The following is a 22219-nucleotide window of genomic DNA, read 5'->3' on the forward strand; positions in this document are numbered from 1 at the left end:
TGAACCTTAGCGTCCAAAAGATGGGGTACCAGCATGAATTCCTCTAAGCTTAATTACCAGCTTAGAGCCTGTAGCGCTGCCACCAACCAGGAATTCCAGTGCCTGGTACACTCTGGTCCCCCCAAAACCTTGCCCGAGGACCCCCAAGACCCAGATCCTCTGGATCTTAACACAAGGAAAGTAAACCCTTTCCCCCACCATTGCCTCTCCCAGGCTTCCCCTCCCTGGGTTACCCTGGAAGATCACTGTGATTCAAACTCCTTGAATCACAAAACAGAGAGGAAAATGCACCTTCTCCGCCTCCTTCTCTTTCCCCCTCCCAGACTCTCCCTGAGAGAGACAGTAATCCTGACACAGAGAGAAATTAACTCTTCTCTCCCCCTTTCACCCCACCAAGTCCCCGGTGAATCCAGACCCAGTCCCCTGGGGTCTCACCAGAATGAAAAAAACAATCAGGTTTTTAAACAAGAAAAGCTTTTAATTAAAGAGAGAAAACAGTAAAAATTATCTTCGTAAATTTAAGGTGGATTAGGTGCAGGGTTTTTCAGCTATAGACACTGGGAATACCCTCCCAGCCTAAGTATACAAGTACAAATTAAAATCCTTTCAGCAAAATACAAATTTGAACTCCTTTCAGCCAAATTCACATTTGCAAATAAAGAAAACAAACATAAGCCTAACTCGCCTTATCTACCTAGTACTCACTGTTCTGAACTGATAAGAGCCTGTATCGGAGAGATTGGAGAGAAACCTGGTTGCACGTCTGGTCGCTCTCAGAACCCAGAGTGAACAACAACCAAAACTAACAGCACACACAGAAACTTCCCTCCCTCCCTCAAGATTTGAAAGTATCCTGTCCCCTGATTGGTCAGGTGACAGCCAGGCTTACTGAATTTGTTAACCCTTTACAGTCAAAAGAGATATAAAGTACTTCTGTTCTATTAACTCCTTCTATCTGTTTATGACAGGGGCTCTAGAGAGGAAAAGTCATGAATGAAAAACATTTTTCTGTTTTACCTGAGTTTATATAAAGCTTATTCTTATAAAACCTCTGTGTGGGGCTGCCTGGCCCGCTGGCATCCCTTCACCTGCCCACCTGTTGTTTTGGGCTTTTGTGCTGGCTCAGTACCACGCCCCTTCTGGTGCAGTTTGATCATTTTACCCTCGTCCTCAGACGAGGGGGGTTGGAACGTACGTACCTCATTCTGCTCCCCAGAGGAGTGGCTTTTCCTCTCCCACCAGGTCTGGCCGTTGTTTGAACCATGCTGCAGCGGCTGAGCTGTAGTTCTAGTGGCGCTAACAGCACTGCTGGTTCCCTGGGCTGTCTCTGGTTGTGCAGCGTTTCCTTGTGCTCTGAGTGTGGTTCTAGCCATGGTCCTTCTGCCTTAACCTATGAACAGCGCTCAGCAGCGAGACTGCAGGTATTTCTCTCCGACTGTCTGTAAATGGAAGTCCCTGATTCTGGTCCGTTTGTGATGCTTCCCCCTGTAGAGCCACACAGGTTGATGTGGAGCTGGTAGAAGGGAGGAAGGAGATGACTTTATGTAGATAACTCAGAGCCAGCACCCTACAGCTTGGGTGTCAGAGTGCAGGCCAAATGCAGCGTACTGTGTTCTTCAAAGTTGCCTGTGGCCATTTCTCCCCCTTCAACGTGGAGGTGCAGCCATCTGGTGAAGATGGAGCAGGCCAGGTTGGAGCCTGGACTCTTCAGTTCTATCTCTGTCGAGAGGAGGTTGACTTTAACCTGCTCTGTCTTAGGCTACGAGTACTTGTGGCACCTTAGAGACTAACACATTTATTTGAGCATAAGCTTTCTGCCCATCATTAATAATGGGAGCTGCTGGGAAAGAGCGTGTTTCTAAACAGTACCTGGAGGAAGCAAATATCTCAGTACAGACTCTGAGAGGAGCTGGCTTGATACCACATCCAGCATGTCCCCCACCCCGCCCCCTCCTGCTAGGAGACTGGACAATGCCATTCTAGGGGGTAGGGAAGAAAAGCTGTTACTGATTGCATCAAATCCCACCTTCCCCGTGGCAGCTAACCTGCTGGTTGGGGGGGGTGGGGGGCAGCTAGGTACCAGAGTACTGGTAAAAACGAGGATGTTTCAAATACTTCCCCCAGCAGAGCTGGAAAAGATGGTGAAGGTTTTTCAATGTCAGAGAGAGAGACTGGCCAGCCCTCTGCCTTCTGTGAAGCTCTTTGCCCGTAGCTCTACTCTCTCGTTTGGATGAGCCACTGACACTGTTACTATAGCGACCACTGCTGCCTAGGATGGGGATAACTGTTGCCATGGTGCTAGCTGGGGAAGAATTCTGCAGAAGAAAAACTGTAAATTATTAACTTGTGGACAAACATGACTTGCAGAGATGCACCCCTCACCCCTTACCAAATAGTTCACTTGTCTGGAGCATGTGGTTGGAGCATGTTACTGACTGTGGCTCTTTCAGAAGCAGCTGCGCCTCTCTGCAGTTAGGTGCACAGCCACCTGACCAAGGCCTTTGATAGTGAGCAGCAGGTGAAGCAGTAGCCTCTGGGAGTGATTTAATTAACTTATGACATTATCCTAGAATGTTCCAGCCAGATCAGACTTGCTAACAGTTTGGCCTGGCCTTGCGCTGACCCATAACCCTCATGTATCTTCACATGACACGTTCCCCGTACGCAAGTTTAGGGTTTTCTTGTTGGAGTTCAGAGTGGAGTGTTGCTTTAAATGTCTGGGCTATCTCTGCTGCAGGCGTCACCAGGAAAGGTGGGGTTTTATGCAGCTGAAAGAATGCTTTGCTTTACTAGGTTTCTTCCCTCAGCAATGGGCTTCAGCTAGACTTGTGATAACTGACATAGCTGAGCTTCTGCACAGGTCTTGGATAGGAAGAAAATTATTTTGGCCAAACCAACAATGAAAGAGCTGCTGTTAGTGTTTCTGCTTGTTCTAAACTGATACTCTGAGAGGGCAATGTCACTGCCACATGCCATCTGAAAGCTTTGTGCTTAATAGCATCCCTAACAGACCCCATTTCCTATGAACCTTCACTATCCACTAGTGATGGCACCCAGCAGGAAAATCCTGTGGAAGTTAAGCCTAATGCTTCTGTTCTTTATGCTGGTGAGTGCTCAACCAGTTCTCTGGTTAAGAGCATCTGCAAACAGGCTCCTGGAAGAGGAAGGGCACAAGATGTACAGTTAACTTTCAGTAACACAACAGCTGAAAACAATCACACAAAACCTCAGATAAAATGCACAGTACAGGCTAGCAACATGGCAATGATCAAACACATGTCTGTGTCTGCTCTAGAGTGCTGGGATCTGGTTCCTGTGATTGCACATCCCAGCTTGAGGGCTTTGCGGTTTGGCTCCTGGTACAGTTCATTGTGCAGAGATCATAGGATATCTTTTTCTCTGTCCTGCTAGTCACAATGTGCATGATTTAAGATACATTCGTAATGTACTTGGGCAGTCTTGAATCACACAAGTGACTTTCTGTCCAAGGATTTGCCCAACACCATAGTTAGAGGAAGCACAAATGAAGTGCTTATACTAAAGCACGCTTCTCCTATCTGGAACCTACAGTAATTCCCTCGCACGTGTTAGGCTTGGTCTACACCACACTACAAACTTATGTCAGTATAGCTACGTTCACTCCCTTGTGCGACATAGTTATACTGAACTAACCTCCAGTGTAGACCACGGTGTGTCAATGGGAGAGCTTCTCCCGTCGACACAGGTATCACCTCTCTGGGAGGTGGAGTACCACTGCATCCGAAGAAGTGGGCTGTAGCTCATGAAAGCTCGTGCTGAAATAAATTTGTTAGTCTCTAAGGTGCCACAAGTACTCCTGTTCTTAGTGCCAACAGGAGAAGCTCTCCCATGGACATAGATATAGTCCCCACTGTGCACTAGCGTGCAGCTGCAGCACTCATAGAATCATAGAGGAATCATGGAAGATGAGGGTTGGAAGGGACCTCAGGAGGTATCTAGTCTAACCCCCTGCTCAAAGCAGGACCAGCCCCAACTAAATCATCCCAGCCAGGCTTTTGTCAAGCCTGACCTTAAAAACCTCTAAGGATGGAGATTCCACTACCTCCCTAGGAAACCCATTCCAGTACTTTACCACCCTCCTAGTGAAATAGTGTTTCCTAATATCAAACCTAGACCTCTCAATGTAAGTATAGACAAGTCCTTAGCTAGTTGACCCTTACCACACCCTTGGGAGGTGGGTATGATCCCAATTTTAGAAGTGGGGAAGCAGACACAGACATTAAGTGATTGACCCAAGGCCATAGTAGGGTTTGGTGGCAGAGGATGAGCTGAGATTAGAACTCAGGAATTCTAGATTCCAGTTGTGCTCAAACCTCAGAGCAGTGGTGCCCAAATTTTTCCTGTCACTCCCCCCTTGCCAGTAATGGAATCTGTCTGTGCCCCCCCACCATTACTGCACAGTTGGCTCAGCAGAGGAGCTTGGGCTGAAGGCAGAACTGGGGCTGGAGGAGGAGCTCAAGCTAGAGGTGGACCTGGCCTCAGGGTGGAGAACATTCCTCCACACTCCTCAGTTTGGGGACTACTGCTCTAGAACAGGTCTCTCAGAAATGCCCCACACACAGTTATTCACTCATGCATTTTCAAGCTAAGTTCACTTACATATATTGGAGGTCCAAATTAATTTTAATTTTGCCAGCATAAAATAGGTTTTCAGAGCTGCTTTTACTCTGTGCCTCTGTAACATGGAGAGTAACCATAAGGACCACTGCTCTCCCCTCCTGCACAAAGGTAGAGTTGCTGTCTAGTGGCAGGGAATTGGAATTGGTCCCGACAAAGCAAGACCAGGGTTGGAAAGAGTGGTGTTCAGCCACAGAACTTAGCAGTGGTTAACTCAGTAAAGGGCCCCATTAGCAGACCACAGTCTAGTCAAGATCCACCTCTAGTTAAAAATAGCTGCAGGCAAGTTCCTATTAGCTTCCGTGAGTGCTGAGGAAAAGGTAGCAGAACTTCCCCCCAAGACTAGTGTGAACAGAAAAGTGAGGCAATATTGTGTCTTGGGAATACTTGTCTATTTCGGTGAAGTCCGCTTAATGTCTTCAAAGCTGCTTAGTATTTGCATTCTGCCAGAGGGAGGTTTTGAAAAAAAAAACAGGCAAAACTTCTTAATCTGAAAAGGCCAGAGCTTTATTGACGACTGACTGCTTTTCTGTGCCCTGGAAGAAAAGGGATCCAGAAGGTGGAGGGCCACAGTCAGGGCATGGTAATGACTCCTCCATGTCTTGGGAGAATGCATTTCTCCATCTTTCCATCTGGATCAACATGGAGTACTGCAAGCTGGGAATTGTAGCCTCTGTAGGCTGCAGTTCTGTATTAAAGAAAAAGGGGTTTTGGGGTGCCTTTGGCCTCCCCCACTGTTGTTAGTGATCCCAGAGAGCAGACTGATGTTCAAGCCAAAGCCACACACCCTTTCCTTACTGAATTTGTTTTCCTTCCACAGATTATTTGTGCACTCCTGAGGAAAACGTGTACAAGATAGATTTCACCAGGTTTAAAATCCGAGACATGGAGTCTGGCACTGTACTGTTTGAAATCACCAAACCACCTGCCTCAGGTGAGTGCAGAGAATGTTGTCACTATTAAACAAATGCCACTTCACATCTTTCTTCTTAAGAAATAACCTTTGCCTTTCTCCAGCCCCTTTCACTCCAAGCACTTCCCAAATAGCAAAGGGAACTGTCAACCTGAAATCTAGTCGCTTCAAAAAAATTATCTTCCTATCAAAGTTGGGCCTCTACGTCACGGGTGGGCAAACTTTTTGGCCCAAGGGCCACATCTGGGTGGGGAAATTGTATGTAGGGCTGAGGCAGAGGGTGGTGCAGCAGGGTGCTCAAGGCAGGGGTTGAGGTGCAGGAAGGCGTTGGGGTGCAGGCTCTGGCCCAGCATCGCTTACCTCAAGCGGTTCCAGAGTGGCAGCGGCGCACAGCCAGGCTAAGGCAGACTTCCTGCCTGCCTTGGCCCCCACACTGCTCCTGGAAGTGTCCAGCATGTCCAGCAGTGATTCCTGGGTGGGGGAGCAGCAGACGGCTCTGCCATGTCCACTGCCCTTGCCTGCGAGTACCACCCCCGAAGCTCCCATTGGCTGCAGTTCCCCATTACCAGCCAATGGGAGCTGTGGGGGGCGGTGCCTGCAGGTGAAGGTAGCACAAGGAGCCCTCCTCCCCGCCAGGGGCTGCAGGGACATGGTGCCAGCCACTTCCAGGAGCAGGGCCGGGCAGACAGGAAGCCTGCCTTAGCCATGCTGTGCCACTGGGCTGGCAATCCTGCGGGCTGGATTGAACACCCTGACTGGCCGGATCTGGCCTGCAGGCTGTAGTTTGCCCTCCCCTGCTGTAGGCACTAGCCTGCATCAGTGCCCATTTTGCCAATACAGATGTGATAAAAAAGCAAGTCCCTTCCCCAGTGTTTTTAATTCACTGCACATAAATGGGAGAGCAGCGGTATGAGGTCATGGTGAAACTGGTTAGTGTCATTGGAAGCAGTAGTCTCAGATTTGACACCAGCTTCTCAGTGCCCCAGCCAATTTCTGTGGTTTCACAATCCTATTTTCCTATCGCTTAAAATGTCTTTCATGTAGCAGCAGGGAAGAGACACTTCTCCAAAGGGAGACTCTGTCTGTAGAGGAGGAACTGAGTATATGTGAAGTGCTATCAAAGACACAAAGTAAGCAAACTGAAACACATAGGGTTTGTTTAATCTCTGTTAAATCTTCGATGTTACTTGTAACCATCAATGATGCTGACAATTGAAACAGAAGCATGTCTTATATTTTAAGTTGTGTCTCTTTGAACCTCTGTCTCTTTGCACATAAGATGGAGTTTTCTTCATGTTATAGATGGAGAAACTGAAGCACAAAGCTGAAATGGCTCGTTCAGTGTCCCGCAGTCAGAAGTATAACTGGGTTCAAAAAAGACTTAGGTTCATGGAGGATGGGTTCATCAATGGCAATTAGCCAAGATAGTCAGGGACACAGCCCATGGTCCAGATGTTCCTAAACCTCTGACTGCCACAAGCTGGGACTGGAAGACGGGATGGATCACTCGATATTTGCCATGTTCTGTTCTTTTCCTCTGAAGCATCTGGCACTGGTCACTGTTAGCTGAGCATCCTGTCTTCCATGTGGACTGCTAGTCTGACCCAGTGTGGCCATTTTTATCTTCTCCAGGAGACAGCATAGTGACTCCAAAGCCTCTAATCTTTACTGACGCAGAAGTGCAAGAGTTGGGACTCTGAACTGGGTAGCGGCATGACTTTGCAGCTGGGATTGAGATCAACATTTACATTTGAGGAACAAATCCTTTATATTTCAGTCATATAAATAACTTAAACTTGTTTCCCGAACGTAAAGCTCTTGCCTGCGCAGTGATGGAGAATGAAAGTCGCCTGTAAACAGTTTCCGCAGCAGCCAGTGAATAGAGGGAGGTGTGCACAAATAGCAGGCAGGCCCTTTGCTGTGCTCTGCTGCAGGGCAGTCTTAACGCTGTAGGTGACCAGATCAACAGCAGATATGGCAGAAGCGGTAAGTCTGTGCCAGAGGCCCCACTTAGAAGGAAAATGGAAGTTGGGAAATGTAGCGTTTCTGGACTTTTCTGCATGTCAACTCCCATTATGTGTGTTTATTGATTCTCCTTCAACCCCTCAAAATGTTACTGAATTTGATGACATGGAAAGTAATAGGCTTCTTATGTCTGCCTGTAGCCAGGGATAGTGAGGGTAGGTGCTGTGCAAGCTGCCCATATGTATCTTTGCTAGCACACTTGCAGCACCAGTGGATCTTCCAGTTCTGGACCTTACTTTCCACTGTTAAATCACCTGCGTCCTTGCTTTCAACTCTCCTGCCATTCCAGCAGTGAGTCTCAGTTGAGCGGAGGTTGCCAGTCATAACAAACTGTATGGCTGTCTTACACTTGTGAGCCAACTCCTGAGATAGAGGGAGAGAGAAGCTAGTGACCTGGCCTCCACTGTCCAGCTTCTTCTGCAAACATTTACTTTGTATATGTTTATAGAGCTGGAATCCAGTGTGTGCATTACCCCTTTCTGCTAGGGGTGCTATCCCCGTGGAATGGCAGGAGGAGAAGGACAAAGCTGAAGAGCCAAACTTTATGGCTCTGAAGCAACACTACAGCCCATGTGGCTATCATGTGGACAGTGATAGCCACATGATAAAATCAGCTCTGAAGAACCAAACTAAAATAATGGGATGTGTTGAGGAGCTCCAGAGAGAGGCCCACCTCATTCTCTACTATCAGAGGGGAGCCGTGTTAGTCTGGATCTGTAAAAGCAGCAGAGAATCCTGCAGCACCTTATAGACTAACAGACATTTTGGAGCGTGAGCTTTCGTGGGTGAATACCCACTGCGTCTGACGAAGTGGGTATTCACCCATGAAAGCTCACGCTCCAAAACGTCTGTTAGTCTATAAGGTGCCACAGGATTCTCTGCTGCTTTTACTCATTCTCTACTGACACAACTGACTTGATTCCTTTACAAAGAAAATGCTGCTGCCAAGTAGGACTGTGCTATCTCTATCGCTACTTTTCCTTCAAGAAGAAGGCAGGTGGTAGATCTGTCTTTAGTTTTCTGGAAATATTCGTGCTCATTAGGGATACAAACAAGCAAATAGATCAGATGACATAGGATCAGTGACTGGAACTGTTTGGGGTAGAGGTGTAATACTGTATTTGTATATTACCTTCCACCTGAGGATATCCGAGCTGTTTACAGAAAATACACAGCGCAGAACCCCTGGTAGATAAGTAAACATTAGCCACTTTCTGCAGATAGTTAACTTCTCAGTGCCTGAGTTTGCCTGACTTGTCCACAAACAGCTTATGTAGTCTTTGGCTGGGCCTTCAAACTGAGGAGATAGGCAGTATCGGGAATGGAGGATCTCTGAGGGGGAAGGGTGGACTTCAAGGTACCAGTTAAAAGTGCTCTCCTTAGGTTCCCGTTTCTCAGTCCACAATGATGAAGATTTGATTTGTGCCATTCCAGAGCGTGAACACGGTGATAAAAAGGATGTTGACCCTAATGCCGGGCGGTTTGTACGCTATCAGTTCACCCCAGCTTTCCTTAGACTTCGGCAAGTTGGAGCCACGTAAGTACCTGGGGTATTGCGCTGCTCTTTCTAGTACTGAAATCAGTTGCACACTTACTGGTTGGGGTGAAAGTGTCTTTAGTTTGCTGTAGGTACCAGATAAGTTTGCAACTTAAGTCAGTTTAGTAGAGGCTTTTTGTTGATTGTGAAGAGGATCTCCTAACACCTTGAGGTTTGAACATTCAACCTGCCCAATGCTTGTACCATATCGAGAATTGGGGTCCAAGGGACTAATGCTAGGATCTCATGTGGCGGTGCAGAACCAACAGGCTACACTCAGGTATCCCAGCTGCTCTTCGGAGAAGTGTGGCTTGGCGGTTGCTGTCCCACTTGCTCAAATTTTGAAAGAGGGATCTGCAGCCTCCCTCCTTCCCAGCATGACTCCACAGATGTGAATGGAATCATGAATTACAATGTGAACACTTAAAGCACATCAAAATTTGTACCATTGCATTACCTTTGGTGTGTCTGATAGTACCTGGTGCATGTCAATAAATGATGCTAAAGTGCAGCACCAATAAAACAGATTTTTCTGTCATGAATATTGCCACTGACTTTTCAATTGTAAAATGCAGATGTGTATGTATTGGGGGGGAGGAGACATATCCTGAAAAATGAAAAAAATAACTGGTTCAGGGAGTCTGTTTGTTTATTTATTCCAGGTGAGCCTAGCTCGCTCTAAACGTGTCCTTCCCTTATAGGTAGCAATATATCTGTGGTGGAGTGTTGTGGGTAGAGAGGTGCAAGTTTGGCTGAGATGCCCACACCTTCCCTTCTAATTGGGTGGGAGGGCCCTTTCTGCTCTCCTCGGAGATTGCCTGCAGGATGTTGGATCAGGTTGTGTCTGATCCTTTTGTTTTCCTTGTTTTCTCCACATTCACAAATAAATTAGTACAGCAGATTAAGTGCTTCATGCCCATCAGTATTACAGTATCACATCCACAATACTTTAATTAAATATCAGCCACTGTTTCAGTACCAATCCCATTTTTCAGGTGTGTAGAAGTCACTAGTTTGGATTCATGTCAGACTGGAATTTGGGAAACTGTTTCCGTTTCAGAGCAGGGCTGTTCCTAAAAAGAGGTTTGCATTAGTCTACTTTTAAAGAAGACAAACAGCATTTTTGTTGCTCTTATGGTGTCTGATTAAATCCTAATCAAAGGTTGAATTTTAAAGAATGAGAACTTGTAGGCAGAATGTTTAGGAACAAAGTGAAGGTTTCTCCCTCTAGAGTCTTAAAACAAGCACCTTGACATCCTTACTGTTTGGGACAAAGAATCCAAGTTGCATGCCAACCTCTTCATCCTATTGCCTCCTGCTCTGTTCAAGCAATAAATAGTCACTTTCATTTGGGGGGGCTGAAGCATGAAGGGACATGTGAATCTTTAGTGCATCTGGCATGTAAATATCTTGTGACGGCTACAACAATGCCACAAGAACACCTGTTCTCACTGTCAGGTGGCATTGTAAATAAGCCAGCAGCATTATGTTCCATAAATGTAAACAAACTTGTTTGTCTGAGCGATTGGCTGAACAAGAAGTAGGTCTGGGTGGACAATTTTACATTGTTTTATTTTTGAATGCAAGTTTTTTTTGTACATAATTCTACATTTGTAAGTTCAACTTTCATGATAAAGAGATTGCACTACAGTACTCATATTAGGTGACTTGAGAGATACTATTTCTTTGGTTTTTTTACAGTGCAAATACTTATAAAAAATAAACTGTACACTTTGTATTCTGTGTTGTAATTGAAATCAGTATATTTGAAAATGTAGAAATCATCCAAAAATATTTAAATAAATAGTATTCTATTATTGTTTGAGGGCGATTAATTGCAATTGATTTTTTTAAAGCTTGACAGCCCTAATTAAAACAGCTTTTGAAAAAATCTACCTATACCAAGGAAGCTGTGCTGAATGCTCTGCTGTTTATGCAATATGTTTGAGCAGCTTTTCCTCTACTGATGGTGATTTTAAACTGGTGAAATTCACACTTGTATTTCACTTTTGTGTGGGAAAAATAGTTGTGTGCATTGTGTAATTCTGATTGCTTTGCTTCCTGGCTGACCTGTAGCATCACATTGTCTGCTTTTATACAAGCATGTTTTAGGAGCAGTTGCTTTAAGATTTTCAGCATTGTTTAAAGGACTCAGTTGTGTGTGGTGAGCAGAAACTTTTGGCCAGGAACAAAACTCCTTGTTTCAATCTTCTTTTCTCTCCATTGCAGGGTAGAGTTCACAGTAGGGGACAAGCCTATTAATAACTTCCGCATGATTGAGAGGCACTACTTCCGGGATCAGCTGCTCAAGAGCTTTGATTTTGAATTTGGGTTCTGCATCCCCAGCAGTAAAAACACTTGTGAACACATCTATGAATTCCCACAGCTCTCGGAGGATCTCAGTAAGTTCTCCCAGTTAATGGGTTGCCAGGGAGGGATGATAAACGGAGGTATTTCAGAGGGCTCCATCCCAAATGGAGCTATGTGTTTATTGTTAAGTGGGAATGGGAGAGTACAAAAACCATTTGGAAGCATCTGTATTAATAGAGAAATCACATTCTTGTGCCAGATGTACAACCACTGCTGAAATGGCTGTGCTTGTCTCTTACCAATAGAAGTTGGTCCAATGAAAAATATTACTTCACCCATCTTGTGTCTCTAATATCATGGGATTGATGTGGCTACAACATTTCATTTTGTGGTTAGAATTATTTCCATCAAATTGTGAAGACCTAAGTGATTTCGTAATCAATTAACATTGCTGTATAACTTAATGCAGCTGAGCTGCAGAAATCAGGATTGTTGCACATTAGATGTAAATGATTTGGCCCACGTCCCTGGGGCCTTGGCTATCAGCAGAAGATTAACTCTGTGCCGATGATTGTGTGTGTGTGGGGGGGGGGGGGTTACCTTATATTTGTTCTTTCAACAACAGTCATGACAAATGTGCCAAGTTTTGAGTTTTTCTGCCTAAATGCCAGCTCTGCAAACTACCTAGGACTCAAAAATTTAGCTGTATTTTTCTTTTTCTACTTCTTCAGAGAGAAGATTCTGCACTCAGAATTTACCGTAGCGGACAATGGTCAATAGAGAGAGCGCTCACTCTTCTGTAGATGTATTGCTCACACTATATTAATTTCACTTCTAAACAGCCTGTGCAGGGCCAAATGATTAATAGATGTTATAAGCATGTAACAGGCCTGAGTAGTTTGTTATACAGGTAGTTATAAGCACATCAGAGGAAAGGATTTATAGGTGATTATAAGCAACCTATTGGACACTAAGAATTGATTACCCATTTATTAAAACATCTACCAATCATTTATTAAACAGTTTATAAGTGGAACCTTAATATGAAGAGATTTCTGTATTGCCTGTGCAATGGTATCAACTTTAGAGTGTCAGCTGTAATCACAGGAAGCAGATTCTGAGTAAGAATGGCATGTCCCTAGTCACTTTTTGAGCGTAGTGCCCCTCTGCTCCCCTCACCCCCAGCTCCCTTTTAAACCTTGTGCTTAGAAAGGAGTGCTTTATGGTTAAAGCACCAGATTGGAACCCAGGAGATCATGGTTCACTTCCTGCCCTGTCACAGACTTCATGTGTAATCTTGAGCAAATCACTTTGCTTTTTTTGTGCTTCAGTTACCCATTAGTTAAATGGAGATGATACTGCCCATCTCACAGAAGTGTTGCATGGAGAAGCTCATTATTGCATATTAATAGGGCCCTGAGAAAATACAATTTCCTGGACTGTGCAGAAATCACAAAACTAGTCCAGTACTGTGATTTTTTTCCAACAGCAGAGAGGGAGCCTCTGCATATGCAGTTTTGTGCTTGGCACGGCTCATGGTGTGGAGCAGCAGTTAAAGGGGCAGCAGTGCTGCCTTGTGTAAAACAGTCTGCTAAATTGCCTCCCTCTCCCCCCCATCAAACTGCTTTGATTTACTCTGGTGGCTGCAGACTTTTTTTCCCCTTTCTTCCGCCTGATGGGCAGCTGGGCACCAATCTGGCTCATCTGCTACACACTTGGTAGCTGGTTTTATGCAAGGCCACTGCTTGGAACATGAGCGGCCTGAGTGGGGAGCTGGGAACACATACCAGCCACTGAATCTCCCCAAACTACTGTTCTGCTGTGGTACTGCTGTGCACTACAAGTCACGCTGAGCATGAGACCAGTGTCTACTGATGGGAAAACTGCAGCAGTCTGGGGGGACTTGGCGGCTGGTGTACACTTCACCTCCCCACTGGGGCTGTGGCTGCTGTAACCGGGCGAACTCACCCCCGCGGCGCCTCCTGCTGGTTGCTTCAGGGAACCAGCTCACATACACAGCTCGGAGCGCCCTCTGCAGGCCGGTGATCCGCCTTCTGGCTTCCGCTACTGGTCCCGTGTCCCTCCCTGGACCCCAGTGCCTCCTTCTCTGTGGGGTTCTGCCCCCTGGCAGTAACCTCTTTCTCTTAAGGGTTTCCCCCTCCTGGGAACCCCCCCCCCCACTCTATCCCCACTTTGCCTCAGGGTCTTGGCAACTGCCCAGTCATTAGCTAGCCCCCACGCCCTGGGGCAGACTGCAGTGTTAGCCTCTCATCATCGGCAAAGGGGTTTGGACCTGCTGCCTTGGCCTACCCCTGGGTTGCACCCTGCAACCCCAGTACCTCTTGGCCTACTTCTAGGCCACAGCCTGGGGCTTTCCAGGTAGGAGCTCCCCAGCTCCACTGCCTTTCCCCAGCACTGCTTTACCCTAAGTACCTGCTCTGGGTTTTGGCAGCCAGGCCCTTCTCCCTCTACAAGCAGAGGAAGACTTTTTGGGCTCCTGGCTTCTCTGCCCTTTTATAAGGGCCTGTGGCTCAGTTTGGGGCGTGGCCCCAGCTGCAGCCACTTCCCCAATCAGCCCAGCCTAAAGGCTGCTTTCTCCAGCCCTGGCCCCTTCCCTGGGCTGTTTTTAACGCCTTCAGGGCCGGAGCAGGGATCCACCCTGCTACACTGCTCATGTTCCAGAAAACCATCTGCCAGGTCTGCAGGTGAGCCAGCTAAGCGGATGGGTGGGCACCAAGTTGGAGAGAGGGAGAGGGAGATGATAGTTTGCAGCCACCAGAATAAATTGCAGCAATTCATGAGGGACTCAGTGGCTAGTTTTATACAAAGGAATGCAGCAGTGACTTTTTGCTGACTATGAAAATCACTACTGTACCCATGACACTGCCGTTAACTTTCTTTAACAAATCCTTGATTTTTCTCAGAGGCCTATGCATGAGGTGCTTCGGTACTATGGAGATGGGGGGTCGGGGGGGAGGTAAGTACCTGGACAGTACAATTTCTCATGGTCACTTGCTTCAGGATGGCCATTAGTTGTGACCAGAACAACCGTGTAAACTGTATCTTTACACATCCTGGTATAACTGCTGAAGAAAACACCAGATTTACAGTCTATCATTTGTGTGAGGTAGAAACAAAAATTTACCAATGTGCAACTTCTTTTGCAGTTCGAGAGATGATCCTTCACCCCTATGAGACACAGTCGGACAGTTTCTACTTTGTAGACAACAAGCTGGTGATGCACAACAAGGCAGATTATTCGTACAGTGGAGGACCATGAATACTGAGTGGACAGCAGAGCTGTGCTAGCCTTTCCTTTCCTGTAGAAATTGTCAGGGATTCTACCACCTTCCTGCAGTTGACTTGCAAGGTCAGCTGAGCACAGGTCCGTGAACCAAGGACTCTTTGCTGTAGTAGGAGTTTCATGACTAAACTTGTTGAAGTCTTTCATCTTCCCTGAGCTTTGAAGCAGAACCCAGACCTTCAAGAACTCTAAACACAGTTCCACTCCAATGAGTGATCTTTGGTCACCAGAGTCTGAGGCTCTTTAAATAGCTCTGTGTAAAAATGGCTTGATATATTATCCAGTTAATATCAGTACAGGAATTCTCTGCCCAAATTCTCCAGATCCATTTTTTCATTATTAAGTATCTCTTTGCACAATTGCTGTCTCTTAGAATGTGGGGTGGAAGAGCCTGTGAACAGGCAGAAGTCTAATGCAAATACAGAGATGCGTATCTTTATCTGATTCTGTTTATGAATGCTTCAAAGGGCACAGTTTTAATCCTAACTTCATTTGTACATCCACCTAAAAATGTCGGTCTTTCATCCTGAGAAGCAAAATGTAAGTGTGATTTTAGAGAGAGAGCCTCTCTAAATCTATAACTCAGCACATGTTTTACCTCCACATAACATTTCCTGTAAGATATCTTGGAAACAATGAAATTCACACTGAAGGACAGTAATTCAGTAACGGGTCTGTCTTCAACTGCCCTTTTTTTCTGTTTCTGTTAGAAACCTAGTATTGAGGGTTTGCAAGTCCCTACAAGTGTTGTCCTCTTTCATTTCAGCTTCTCTGTTCTTTGCTGAATCATCCAGTCAAGAAGTAGATATGTTTTTAGTTTAGCTTGGCATTATCAGGCAGTTAATGTTCAGCCTATACCTGATGTAAGCTTTTCTTCCTTGAATCTAATTTCTTCTTTAGCTGCCTGTATAAAGAAGTGTAGCGAGACAAGATGCCTCAGAAGGGTTGTCAGAGGAAAGTAGTTTAGTTTGTCCAAAGTGATTAGAGTGAATGGACTTTCTGCTTTTTCTTTTGTGTCTGAATTGAAGCATTTTATGGTCAAGTGTGTTTGTTTTTTCTTTTGTCCAGAATTTTTTGGACCAGCTATTAATTCCTCAGAGACCATACGTTTGACACTGTGCATCTACAGTCAGTGTATAACAGACGTTATCCAAAATTATGGCTCCACGTCCAGTCCTGCATAAGGAGTTTAAGAACTGTTTTGCACAAGTTTTGCATAGTATGCTGCTCTTGAGAGCAGGGAATTGGAGGGAGAGGCAAAGGCAAGCTAATAAATCACAGAGAGAATCTGCTGTATTGTACATTAGAACAGATGAAAATCAGTGAAAAGGTCCAAAATCAACAGAAGCAAAGGATGAAAGCTTTCTTCCTTTTATTTGCAGGTGACTTATGGTCATGAAACCCTCACTCAAAAAATTTGGTTCACTGATATCAGAAAAATTAAGCTTTGCAGTTTTTAGCTGTTTCTATAAATACATTGTCTTCATGTCTAATTCTGTGAGTTAAATGGAACATTATACGTTAGCCTCAGACAAGTGTGATTGTAATAATTTTTTAAAATACCATTTCCAGTTGTTACTAACACCTTTCCTCCAGTCACTGCCTAATCAACCAAGAAAACTGCAAACCATTCCAGTTGTAGCCATCCGTCATCTGAAAAGGGAGGCCTTCACTGTTTGCACTTGGTTGGCTTGTTTTTTATGTTTGGCAGTTGATTGTTCTCTGAGGCAACTGCAGCAGGTTAGGACACAACACAGATTATTTTTTAAAAATTAACGGTAGCCAAAGTGTGTGTACACAGTTCACTGCTATAACAAAACAACAAATACTACCCAGATGAGACCTGTCATCAGCATTACTTTTTTGTACTGTATCTAACTGCAAAATCAGCCTAGGGCTGACTTATATATTTTAAAATGGTTACAAGGAGTTTTCCCAATTATTTTTATAATAGTCTGGTCAGCCATGTATCATAGCACAACGAATCATCAGAAAATGAAAAATAGTTTACAAAAAATGGATCAGTTAATTTTTTTTTTCCTTTTTGTATCAGGGCTGTTAAACTGTCTTGCAAGTCAAGAGACGTTCCAACCTCATGGAAATATTGAACAGCTTTTGAAATAGTCAATGTGTTTAAATATATAAGAAAATAGATTACGTGGAGACAGTAGAGTGTGTTTAGCCATTACTCCATATACTTTCCCGTGTACTAACATCTTCCATCACTCATTCATTGTCCATATTAACCTCTTTTGTGCTTAATAAAAACAGCTACATACAGCATGTGTGCCTGCCCAGCACTGCCAGACAAACATGTTCCAGGAGCAGTGAGTTAAAATGTCACCATCTTGTAACATCTCAGTCCATTGCTGAGAGAGTGGTGTCAGTTCCATGTCATCTGTTAGCCCATCTTTTCATTTGTTGGGTTGTCGTCTCAAGGATCCTCTTGGTATGTGATGATGTAACAAGCCATTTGGGAAACACTCAAATTCGTTAGTCCCCAGCTCCTTTTTACGCTTTCTGTGCTACCTCTTGTTGCTGTTTTTAAAGATTCCCTTGAAGTGTTAGTTGATTATAGGATTAAAGAGATTATATCTTTTGAAATAGGAAGTGGCTAAACAAAATATGCTGTGGGGGTTGCCTGCCTTTATAAGAACAATAAGCTGGAGAAAAGGTACTTCATTTCCAGAAGTGCAATAAGTTACAGAATGAGCTTCTTGGTACATTGAATTTTATTGCAAGTGGGAGGTTAAGCATAAAAAAGAATGAAATATTCATGACCGGATTCTGGGACAAGTTTGGCAAATTGTGATCACAGTCCATATTCTGGGGAGGGGGTTATATTTTCAGGCTAGAAAACAAATCCAATCATGATTTATGTAGATATGTTTAACAGCTAGTTAGTTTGCCCAGTCCTATAAATAAAAATGCTGATATCCTTTAAAACAAGAGAAAAATTTTCAGCCATTTAATGGAGTAAATTACTAGATCATCTTTTGACTTTGTGTTTTCACTGGCTGCTTTATAAGTTATTTTAAAAAACCAAATGTGGAAAAAAACTGTCAAAGTGCTAATATTACAAGACAGCCTGTTCTGAACTCTTGAGACCAGTATGAAGCTTTCTCTAGAAGTGTTATGACGACAGAATTTTACAGTCCAGTGTAACTGTCATTCTGTAGTTGCAAACAGTTTTTCACCTAGAGAGTTGTATGCTGCCATAAATTGTTTCCAACTTTTAAAGAATCTAAGATTAATAAAAAAAGAAAAAGAAAGGCCTTGGATAATGGACAGGTTCCATTTCTACTCTGGCTGCTCATGCAGAAATATGCTGTGTAATATTGATGCTACATCCATTGAATCATACTGCACATGATATCTGTGAAATACACATGAAAAATCTCATAGGAGCTTTTCCAATATATTCATAGTTCTAGTGCCATTTCATGAGGAAATTAATTTTTTCTTCTTCTGGGGCTTATTTTGTAACAAACTTCTAATGTTTCCTCTGATCTTAAGATGGGTCACTTTTTTGAGATATGAAGGAGCAGAGTTACACATGAAAGAAACTGCCAATAAGAGACCATTTTAAAACCAAATGCTTATAAGATGCCTTCAACTACCATTGGTTTGAATGGGAATTAAAAGCACTTGGCATCCTTCTGGAATCAGGCCTATGACTTCTTTTTAAAATTGGTACCTTATTTTTGGCAAAAGGTAGAACTGCAATTAAAAACATTTTTCATTTATTGTTCCCAGAAGGCTCTGAGTTACTTTCTATGTAGCTGTTACTCTATTGAATATTAATCCATGCTGGGTTTACCTTTGTGTTCAGGCTTTGAAATCCTCGCTTTCCAGAGGGGTATTGCATTCACTTCACACCCAGCAGGTCAAGCCAAGACAGTACGTCTTAAAATTGGGGTGTTCTAGTTACCCTCTTCCCCAGCCCCACATATGATTTTAATAACCAATGTCTCAAGAATTCCATGTATGCCAGTATCATTTGAGAGTCTGGGACCCTAGTTTGCAAAGGTATAAAGGATTATCTCTAATGTTGTTGATTTGTAAGCCACTGGCTGTTAAATGTTGGAACTGAAGTGAGATAAAAGAGTGAGAGTGTAATCAAGATGACCAACTTTTAGAGATTAGATATCCCTTATTACTAATATATTTATCGTGTCTTTTATTATTTGTTGAATTAACTTTGTAAACCCCTTAGTACTCTCTGGGAACATGTTAATATTTTACCTCCACTGTGGTTCACTTAAGTGAAGTTTGATGCTGTTGGAGTTTCTGCTGTTGCTAACATTCATAGACTTTAAGGCCAGAAGGGACCCTCATAATCATCTAGTCAGACCTCCACTGACGTAACTCTTCTTTAATAAGGAAATAAATTATGTCTCAATTATTGTAAGTGGACAAAATATTGGCCTTCATCTCTTTTCTAGGTCTTCATAATTTAAGTTCCTTGGAAATATAGGGAGGTTTTCAAATAGTTAATTCAACAGCAAAAATAACTTACAGTATAGGTGTTAAATTAAATTATAGTCTAATATTTCACAGATTGCTATATTAGAAACATATAGTTGGAACAGGACAAATGCTTTCAAGACCAGTACATTTTACATGCTCTGGCTTTGGACCAATGATCATAAAGAGAAAAGATTCCTGCAGATATAGTATATGCCGTTTATGCAGTGAGATGGTTTGTGCATTAGTTGACTATGCCATTATTTTTTAAGGATTTTTAAGTCTGATTAAATGTAGGTAGTCTCTTCATTTCAAGATTAAAAATAAGATGTTATGTTAATGTTCTTGCTCGCAATCTCTTTTGTAATAAAGTCTTGTTGTATGAGCAGATCAGTAAGATGGAACTGCTTGGCTTGTCTGTCAGCCATTTGGCTCACAATGAAAATGATTGTACAGGGTAGCAAAAGTGCAACCTGTAGCTGCACATATCTTTAATATAGAGATACAGGCTAAAAGTCCCAACATGCAATGCTTCATCTTAATCCAGACTGCCTACTCACTTGCATCAAGGATGGAGCACTGTGCGTCAGAACCTGGTCTCCATGCGTCAGACCTTTGTTAAAGAAGAAAACAAGTGCAACATGCTCCATCTTATGCCAGTTAAATGCAACCCTTGGGCTCAGGGAAGTGGCCAGTGCTGCCATTGGTTGTAAAGTTTGACCACCCTGTACTATTATAAAAGACAATGTTGAAGGGTGTGTGTGTGTCTATTAAACTACCTTCTTAGATTGTGAATGCTTGGGGGTAGGAAGTTTGTTTTGTTTGAACAGCACCTATCATTTAGTTGGTGCTCCTTACATTCAACTTTCATGCCTCCTACATATTGTAAGACTAACCTGTTAATAAATATCTGTCATCTCTGTGAGAAGTTGTTGGCAAATAGCTCCAGTTAACCAGGTCTGACTAAGAGCTGGATTCCAGGAACCAGTGCTACCACTTGAAAGAAACAGAAGTGGAACAACTGAGAAACTACATGGTAGATTTTGGTTAACTGGGGCTAAGACCTGTAAAGTCCTGACAGCTTTAAATGTTTTTCTGTTAAATGAAAACCTTAGCTCATAGCTTCTGTTAGCAATTGTTTTTCTAAACCCCAAATGTAAGTACTAGTGAAGTTTACATAAATGTTTTAAAATCAGATTTATACTTAAATTCTCTGACAGCTATATATCAACATGCAAACACAAGAGTGATATGCTGGGCATGAAATGCCAGATGCATTATTTTCTCAATCATGGCATAATCTAAACAGATGGTACTGTATATTTGTAGATCCATGTATATGATTTATTGAACACTTCCCTAGAATCACTGTGCTAATGCCTACTGTAATGTCTGCTTTTACTTTAATGCTACACTGAGAATACCTATCTGAATGTGACTTTTTTGCATAAATCAGATTGGATTGTCTGTATTAAAATATGTATTTATAAAATAAAAATATATTTTTGGTGGAAGGAAAGTAAAAATCTAAGGATAATTCCATTGGGAAAATATTAGCAACATTTTTATCAAGTTTATTTTATAAATGTTTGTATCTTGTTAGTTGTCTAACTCCAGTTCCAATAAGAACATCCACTGTAGCTCACTTAGTGGAAACACACTGCTGGAATTGAGGGAAACTGAGCAAGTTGCCATGGAGAATATAAGCCCTGGCAGTCAATCCATCTGAACTGACATTGGTTTGAGCACTTAGTTTGCTTTGTTTGTTTGCAGAGGCTGAAATGAGGGGGGAGGGGAGAGGAAAGAGAGGAGGTGAGAATATTCAGAATAAGAAATTAGATAATGATTTAGTCTCCCTATAGAAGGTAGGAGTGTAGATGTTAAAAATAATGAACACAAGGAGTCCAAATAGTGAGTGCATACACTCACTTAAAACTAATATTGCCAGTCCATCATCAGTATTTACAGGTAGGGAATATGCTTAAATATTTCTATATTTGGAAAGAGGTTAAATATGTATCTTTCATTAGCAAGTATTTTTCCTGTAACAAACTGTGAAATGTTAAAAAAATTAAAAGTAATTATTGATCCTAAAAGTGGTGTTTGGTTTTTGCATGGATGCTGGTAATAATATCCTTGTCAGAATATTAATGAGTATTTAACATCTTCCCTACTTAGATGCATCGGCATGAGTGTTGTGTGATTCTACACAGCCAAATTGTCACTAGAGACATTTTAATGAAGAGCTGTTCTTGTTCGAATTAATAAACTTTTGTTGGACAGTGTTAATACGTCAGACCCAGTCTTCTATTAATTAAGGAAATACTTAGACTACCAGAAAGACTAAAACTAATGACTTTAAATGGCACCACGCTGTCGCAAAGAACTAGAGAGCAAAGGACGTATGAGCCGATTTGAGACCTATAGGAGTATCACTTAATAGAGTCCCTGATTGCCTTAAGCTTTTTTAATATCTCACACTGGTGTATGGTGTTGTCATGTAATTCAAGCTACTGGATATAATAGTCAATAGCAACATGCGCGTGGCGTCTATATATCTTGAGTTATATTCTAAAGTTTTATCATAACATAGAGCATAAGGAGATCCAATATTAAGCTTATCTTAAGATATGCAAAAGTTAATCTCCTCAAGCCTGCAAAAGGACTAAATGAATGCAGGATGAGTGGCGCTCCTCACCAGTCGCTTTAGATCTATTCAGATAGGATGTGTGATGGGCTTAGGGACAAAGAGGAGGTTGAGGTGAGAGTCCCGACTTCATCAACTAACAGAAACTGTGGTAAATCATAAAAACAAACCTCTACTTCACCACACAGCAAACATTTATTATAACGGGTTTTCACTTGGCACTGGAATTCTGATTTATAGTGGTTCGCACGACCATCCTGGAAAAACGAGGAGCCCAGGTGTATTTGGGAGCAACTATTACATCCACATTCAGTGCTGTGCACACTTAATGTTCTCCAAACTTAGTAAGCAACGATAAAG

At 43.1% G+C, this 22219-nt stretch overlaps 1 protein-coding gene across 2 annotated transcripts; it reads left to right on the plus strand.

The window, feature by feature from the left end:
* The first annotated feature begins 4640 nt into the window (after positions 1-4640).
* Positions 4641-21009, plus strand: UNC119 (unc-119 lipid binding chaperone). Of its 2 annotated transcripts, none has more exons than XM_032788688.2 (4): positions 4641-5590; positions 9029-9131; positions 11361-11533; positions 14609-21009. In XM_032788688.2, exons 1-4 carry the CDS (start codon positions 5542-5544, stop codon positions 14719-14721), a joined length of 438 nt encoding a protein of 145 aa, XP_032644579.1. In that variant the 5' UTR covers positions 4641-5541; the 3' UTR covers positions 14722-21009. The 2 variants fall into 2 exon arrangements, with proteins under 2 accessions (XP_032644579.1, XP_032644578.1); XM_032788687.2 differs by lacking the exon at positions 14609-21009 and adding an exon at positions 12173-13007.
* The last annotated feature ends 1210 nt before the right edge of the window (positions 21010-22219 follow it).

This window comes from Chelonoidis abingdonii, chromosome 20, assembly GCF_003597395.2.
Source record: "Chelonoidis abingdonii isolate Lonesome George chromosome 20, CheloAbing_2.0, whole genome shotgun sequence".
Classification (NCBI taxonomy): Eukaryota; Metazoa; Chordata; order Testudines; family Testudinidae; genus Chelonoidis; species Chelonoidis abingdonii.

Excerpts from the sequence above, each read along its gene's own strand:
- UNC119 (XM_032788688.2), top strand. The coding sequence starts at position 5,542 with ATGGAGTCTGGCACTGTACTGTTTGAAATCACCAAACCACCTGCCTCA. Across the intron at positions 5,591-9,028 it reads CACCAAACCACCTGCCTCAG|AGCGTGAACACGGTGATAAA; the intron begins GTGAGTGCAGAG and ends GTGCCATTCCAG. Across the intron at positions 9,132-11,360 it reads CTTCGGCAAGTTGGAGCCAC|GGTAGAGTTCACAGTAGGGG; the intron begins GTAAGTACCTGG and ends TCTCCATTGCAG.